The sequence below is a fragment of the Lipotes vexillifer genome, unplaced genomic scaffold (assembly GCF_000442215.2).
Source record: "Lipotes vexillifer unplaced genomic scaffold, Lipotes_vexillifer_v1.1 scaffold825, whole genome shotgun sequence".
NCBI classification, from domain to species: domain Eukaryota; kingdom Metazoa; phylum Chordata; class Mammalia; order Artiodactyla; family Lipotidae; genus Lipotes; species Lipotes vexillifer.
The window spans coordinates 349,420-356,972 of NW_006785310.1; the positions used below are offsets into that span (position 1 = coordinate 349,420).

Below are 7,553 nucleotides of genomic sequence, written 5' to 3' on the forward strand. Positions count from 1 at the left end.
TACCATCAGGTAGCATACTGCCTGTTCTTTTCACTCACTAACTTAATCTATCAACTAAGCTATGCTGGGCCAACAGTATCACCTGGTGTTTACTATATCAAATTGTCTGACCTAGAGTTTCTTGTAGGAATTGTGTACACTTATTTTCAAGTCACAGTTCAGAAAAAGTCTTTAGTATTTCTTACATATTCATCATCTTGTACACCTCTTACTCCCTCTAACTCAGCGATTCTCAAAGTAGGCAGCATAAGGAAAGGAAAGAAAAGGAAAGGAGATGTGAGGGGCAGGGAATCATTTAGAAAATTAGTAATTAAAGAGAAGTTTTTCAATATATTAAAAATCCCTTGGCTAAGATTCTGATACATCCGTCTTAGTGGAACATCATCTCACCTCACCCTTTCAAAAATCACAATGTGTCAAAAGAAATTGATATCACTTATGAGAGAGTCCTGGGAAATACAAAATCAGAAAACTATAAACAGTTCTTGGGTAATGCCCAACCCCACCCCACCTTTACTCTCACCCCTTATCTTCTCCAATAATGTTGACTTGTGTAGTATGACATCCATGCAGTTGTACTAAGATTGAGGTAAGTACATCTTTTCACTGCCCATTATTGTCTTAGACAAACCACTTACATCTATATGGCTCCCCTCACAAAAGGTCCATGTTCTTATTATAATATTTTATGCTTAAAAAAGCTACCTAGGAAGAAAATGTAGTCAATGTCTAGCTGGAGTTCCAGCTTGAGTGTTAAAGCCAGGTCTGCCTCTGGGAGTCAGATATGTTTAGAAAAATCTGGTAAACTCATGCATTGAGGTCACCTGGAATCTGTTTGTAGGAAGGACTCGGGTGTCTCCAGGGAAAGTACTTACCCTAAAGGGAAAGAAAGGGAAACAAGTTTTTCCTAGTCTCCAAAATCTGATTCTGAGAGAGGTGATTCTGAGTTTTGTATGGAGTCAGTCACTAAGATTTGCTGTTCCCCCCCACTACTCCCCAGAACTCCACAGATTTCTGTCTGAGTTCTGAGGCAAAAAGAAGATTCCAAAAAAATTGAAAGAGGTATCATTCCCAAAAAACTATATAAGACAATAGAGCAAAAAATATTCCTGCTATGGTATCTACTTTGTGTATAATACAATGTACCTCTCACACACCAAGAACTTCAGATCATAAGATAGGACATCTCATTTATGGTACTTTATAGCTGCATGATTCAGTGCAGTTTATAACAGTATCCCTTACCATGTTGGGAACATCTAAAAACAGCCCTTTGCCAGAAATATTAGTATTTTCAAGGTAGACACCCCCCTATAAACAGGGTGCAGAGACTTCCATAGATGACCTACCTCACTGCCTTTGTAGAGTCCACTATGAGTACATGTGAGCCACCCTCCAGCCCCAACCAGGCGTTCCAGAAATAGTAGAATAAATAATAATAAAGCATGGACTTTGAGAAAAGAGTAAGATCCCCAATTTTAACTGACAGCAAGAGCCAGAGAAATATGGGTTACAGTAGACTAATAATACTCAGATATGAATATTTAGAAAAGTTTGCCTGGAATGTAATGTTTTCCAATCTCCAAGTAAATGGCATGCATGTAATTTCCATTTAAACATCATCAGAAGTATTGAAACTAAGTCACTTGAAGACAAGGTCTTGGTCTCAATTCACCATAGTCTCCAAATCTCTCTTTGGTAGAAAATGAAACATTTACTCTTTTTTACTTTTCCCCCCTTCCCCTTACTCATTCTCTCTCAACCTTATAAATATATAGTTACTATACCGAGTACATTAGCAGTACACTGAAGAATTCCTGAGACATCTTCAATGTCTTCTTTGTTGGAATGGTCTGCATAGGAGCATCTGTTAGAAATATTGTAGAAATTCTTTTCTACATCCCTATAACTAAGAAGAAAACAAAATTAGTATATGGAGAAATTTTTAAAAGACTCTGCAAATGCACTCATATACATACACAAAAGCATGTGTTTATGCTCTTAGCATAATGACATTTTCAAACAACTGAAGCTTTAAGACATAATTTCTGGCATAACCCATCACTAACATCAGAATAAGCAATGTGGACCTGGAACTGGAAGCAATCATTAACAAGAAAGCAATGTGTGAAAAAAATAAATGATAAGAACCAGAAAATACATCAGTTTGTATAGCTAATGTTTCTTTATTTGAGTGCTTCATAATTACTGGTAATTTGTTTCTATAATGAATTTGCCTAGAAAAAGAATAATTAACAGTGCTAATTCGGTGCGTTAGCACTAACTGTGTTGAAAGTAAACACATCTTAACTTCTATTACAGTCAAGAAATTAGCATGGATAACAAATAAGCAAATAAAGCGTTTGGTGTCTGACAGAATTTGAATCATTGTCTTACCTTTTTCTATCTGTGAGACTTTGGGCAAGTAATCTAATCTCTGGTAGTCTAACTTTCCTCCCTCATGAAACGGAGATACCTCCTAGAGTTCTTACGAGGACTTAAAGATAAAATGCCTGTGTTGACTGAAACTTTTCCAGTTTCCTCTGAATTAGAGCTAAGGCACCAAAGCTGCAGAAAATAAAGGTCAAACGCTCCCATGTTTCAAAAGAGTAGCCAAGAAGACCAGACATCGCCTTCAGAACTTAAGAAGTGATTAAATAGTCACTGCCATTGTCACCTCACCACTAGCATACATAAGCCAAGGAATAGGAAAAATTTGAAAGAAAATAATCAGAAGAATGAGTTATTGGCCTAGGAGAGTACTGTTGTTATCTCCCCCCACCCCCACACACACACAAACACAAGTAAAAGAGAGAAGGGGAATATTCCCTACAGAGGACCAGTTGGTGAAAGAGGGATCTACTCTGATAGAGACTGAGGCTTAGGTATCTCATTCCTCCATGAATATCTGCTGAGGTGGTGGAATTCCTGATCATCCCTCTATACCTGACTGAATGGAAGAAGATTCCAGGGAGTGTTATTAACAGGGAAAATAAATAGAGCCAAATTGGAACTGGCCTACAGTCCTACTATTTGGCAAGGCAAAAACTATGGGTTTCCCATGGGAAAATTCATATTTAGTGATATGGAGATATCACTAAAGAAAGGTGAGCTGGGGGTGTTCCATCCTATTGCTTTCCCAATCTAGAGGCTGCAGCCAGGGGCAGGGATTACACTAGCAAAACTGTGGAGTGAAATCCACAGAGCCAGGAGCTGAGGCATCTGAAGCAGTAAAGGCAGAGCCTGTACATGCACCTTGCTGAGGGCATCACAGCCAAGAGAGGATTATTAAAACCACCAGTGAAGTAAACAAGGCTTCTACTATTTCCCATTTTATTCATACCTGATATAACACATCAGAAGAGAAAGTAACAGGAAAGGATTGTCCTAAAGCAGAGGAGTCAATAATACATGATATCACCTCTACATTGCATTCCAAGTTCCTCAGGCCAAGGTGTAACCCAGGCAGAGAGGGACAGAGAATAAGATTGGATATGAGATTGAAGATTTGAATTGGTCTGGAGTGGACTTTATACTCCCTGAAAGTACTTGGAATACAGTGCAATCTGCCCAACCTAGTATCAAAGAGGGCTCATCATAGCATGTTTGAAATGACTGGGGAGAAAAAAGTAAAAGGGTTTCATGTTTGTAAAATTAGACTCCAATAAACCAGTTAAGCAAAATGCTTACTACAGTTTCTAGAATGCAGGAATCACTCAGTAAAAGGTGGAATGGGGAGCACAGTCATTAAACACAGACAAATACAGGTTTATTTTTAAATCAAGCTCCACCATTTTAATCAGAGTGACCTTAAACAAAATATTTTTTCTCACAGTCTCAATCTCCTCATCTGTAAAAATGAGCTTAATACAGTGATCCTATGAAATAGATTGTTAGTATTAAATAAAATAACAGATATGAAGTGCCCAGTATATTACCTCAAAAACAGAGAGCAATCAATAGATATTAGATTTTATCTAACTTGTTTTTATTCAGTAAGATAGTTTAGATAAAATAATTTACAGCCACAAAATCTGACCACGACAGCATAAGTAATATCACTGAAGCTTGTTTCCCAGAATAAGCAGGGTTAACCCACTCCTAATTTCACTTCTAATGCTCTATTGAAATTATTCTAGCTTAATCCTTATTCAGCTGTCAAAATAAAAAGAGAACGGAGGTTGGCTGTATAAAACAAACACAGAGCCCACAGTGATAAATGGAGTAATAATATACCTTTAGATGACTATAGGAAATGGTGTCCCAGACCAATATGAGTTTGGCAGCAGTCCTACCTGTGATATTAGCACAACGATGCTCATTCTGGCAAAAAGTATAAAATGAATGGCATGATACTTAACACATATTTTTCTATATTTTGATGATTAAAATATATAATGAATTAAAATTACATCTCAGAAAGATGATCATGTTATTGTCTAATCATAGTTTTAAAGAAATCTCTGCTTTGTCTTCCCTACCATAGCAATCCGTTTTTGTGAGCTAAAGACCAGTAGGAGTGGTGTAATATAAACATAAGTGAGAGCAGTTAGATTAGGCACTCTGGAGGAAGAAATTTAGATTTTTAAAAATCCAAATTCTCTGTAAGAAGAAAGCTGTAGCTGGAACATGAACCGGGCATATTTAACTCCTGATGCTAAACAAATGATTGCAGAGTTTTTTCTTTCTCTTTTCTTTTTTTTTGCGGTACACAGGCCTCTCACTGTTGTGGTCTCTCCCATTGTGGAGCACAGCCTCCGGACGCGCAGGCTCAGCGGCCATGGCTCATGGGCCCAGCCGCTCTGCGGCATGTGGGATCTTCCCAGACCGGGGCACGAACCCGTGTCCCCTGTATCGGCAGGCAGACTATCAACCACTGCGCCACCAGGGAAGCCCGATTGCAGAGTTTTAAAGGCTCAAGGAGGACAGGTAAAGGATACAGCAAGAGGAGAAAGGGAAAGACAATCAACAAAAATTAAGGTGCAAAAGAGTCAGATACAATAGTGGTAATTATAATTCAACAAACATACTGATTACCTATGTATACCAAGCTGATTATATGACTTACCACATTATTATCATTAATATTTCATTTAAACATCACCCCTACCGTGCTATTATTCCCATGTTTAAAAATGAGAAAACTGAGACTCAGGGAGGTTAAGTAATCTGCCCATGATCATTCAAAGGCACAACCTGACTTTAAATCTAGTAAATCTGGTATGTCTACTTCCAAAGCACATTTTCACAGTCCTTTGCTCTATACTACACAATAAAACTGCACAGAGAGAAGGACACAAGATAATGACAAGAATGACATCAGAAAAAATTGTCACCATAAACCAGATTTTCCTCAATCCTGAGTTCCTTTCGATTCCTAAGGTAAACACTGCCTGTCTCTTACTTACCACTTTTGCTTCTCACTATCCTTCCCACCCCACACTGCCCCAAAAGCTAGTCCATTCCCTAGAAGCTTGAGTTAAAGAAAGGCTAACATAAAGATGAACAGTCAGGGCCCTCTTTTCTCATTTTAGGTTGAGGGAAGAAGACTGTATATGCAGAGTTTACACAGCAATCAAAATTTACCACAAAGTCAATCTGACACACTGTAGCAGAACATTAAGCATAAATGGAAAACTATGCAAATAAATGAGTATAATTTATGCCATAAAAAGAAGGATTTTGGATACTAGAACTATAGATTTTAGAACTATAATGGACTCTAGGGATTACTCATTTTACACCCCCTTCCGAAGCATAATTTACTCTTTTATCCACTATATACATACCTCTGTGTACATACCTCTAGGGTACAATGTATTCATTTATTCACACTCCTCCCTCCCCCCAAAAAACTGTTAGTTCCTCCTATGTACCAAGCATTTACAAAGACAGAGTAAATAAGATAAATAACCAAATAAGAAAATAAACAAGATAATATAAGCTAATGATAAGTACTATGAAGAGAGATAATAGAGACTAATGTAGCAGAAAATCACTGTGGTTGGAGATTGAGGTAGGGGATTGAAGATTACTTTAGGTGGGTGTCATACCTTCCTAGGATATGACATTTAAACAAAGACTTAACTGTATAAAAGAATAATCCATGCAAACATCTGGGGACACAGCATTCCAGGTATATGAAATAGTATGTGCAAAAGCCTTGAGGCTAAGCAAGCTTTGGTATAGTTGAGAAACCAACAGAAGGCTGGAGTGGCTGGAGTGGAGTGAAAAGTGGGGAGTGGAAGAGGATAAAATCAGAGAGGTAAGCAGAGGCCAGATCACAGGAATAGCTCAGATTTTATTCTATTACAGTAAGTTATTATATGGTTTTAAACAGGGATTTCAAAGCATGATCCCTGGACCAGTAGAATCAGCAGTATCTGGGAACTCCTTAGAAATGCCAATTCTTGAGCCCCACCCAGACATACATGATCAGAAACTACAGGAGTAGAAGCCAGAAAACTAGATTGGAATCTCTATCTGAGAGACCATGGTGACAGTGGAGATGAAGAGATGAAGATTTATCATACTGCATGAATAAATTATTTAAGCACTTATTTTCCCAGCTTGAATGATCTCTATGAATAAATAAATGGACAAGTGAATGGATAAGTTAAGGAACAGAATAAATGTTTAAAGATAAAGTTGCTGAAGCACAGAGAGGCTATCTTCCTAACAAGAGGCTCCATCGGCTACTCCCTCCCAATCCTCCATCTGTCTGATCCTTTGAACAGCTGCTCACTTCATTCAAGTCTAGGTCTTGGAGACTAAAAAAAGCCTCAGAGAGTTTCTATGGGCCACTGGTATAAAAATTAATTAAGGAGCAAGACTATACAGTCCTGGAGCTCTGATAAATAATGCAGATCCAAAGGCAGAGTATCAAAACAGAGGAAAGGGAATATGGGAAGGTTAGCGGTTGGAGGCTGAATTATGAAATTAAAAAGAAAAAGGCTAGCTCCTACTCTCTGTTACCCATTCTGATTCATCATCCAACCCTAGACACCTAAAAGCTGAATTATTTCAAGACAAGCTTTAGGCAAAGCCCAATTTCAGGGATTAGGGAAAGCACCTCTTTCCCACCCTCACCTCCCCAGAAACATGTAAAATAAACTTTCCAGCACTTGCTTGCAATTGCCTGAAATCCCTTTAACTGTAAGAAACACATTCCTTTTCACAGTTAGAGATAAAATTGTGTTTTCTTAAGAGGAACAACACATATGAGTGAATACATTTTAATCCAAGTGTTAGCGATCATAGATGCTCTCCTTTTTCAGTATTGAAAAAAGAAATTGAAAGCAGAAAGATGGACTCTAAAAGGCAAAGAGGACACTGGACAGGGAAACCATGGCCCTTTTTATCTTCATCAGCATGAGCACAGAAAAAGACAGTGAGCAAAGGTACTTCAAATCCTCAGAAGGTAGCCAACACCCAAGCAAAAATATGCTACTAGGTCTTAGAACCAGTAGAACATTAAGACACCTCTTTATATGAAAGTCCTATACCCTGTCTGTTCTTTAAATAGTGTCTGAAATAAACAGAACTAGGGAAAG

General features: G+C 38.0%; 1 protein-coding gene across 1 annotated transcript in view; it reads right to left on the reverse strand.

Moving 5' to 3' along the window:
• Positions 1–7,553, reverse strand: part of GUCY1A2 (guanylate cyclase 1 soluble subunit alpha 2) — a 382,047-nt gene that overhangs the window by 338,611 nt on the left and 35,883 nt on the right. Inside the window, exon 3 of the mRNA XM_007457361.1 lies at positions 1,788–1,909. Coding sequence (XP_007457423.1) covers positions 1,788–1,909 — 122 coding nt within the window. The remainder of the gene's footprint in view (positions 1–1,787; positions 1,910–7,553) is intronic.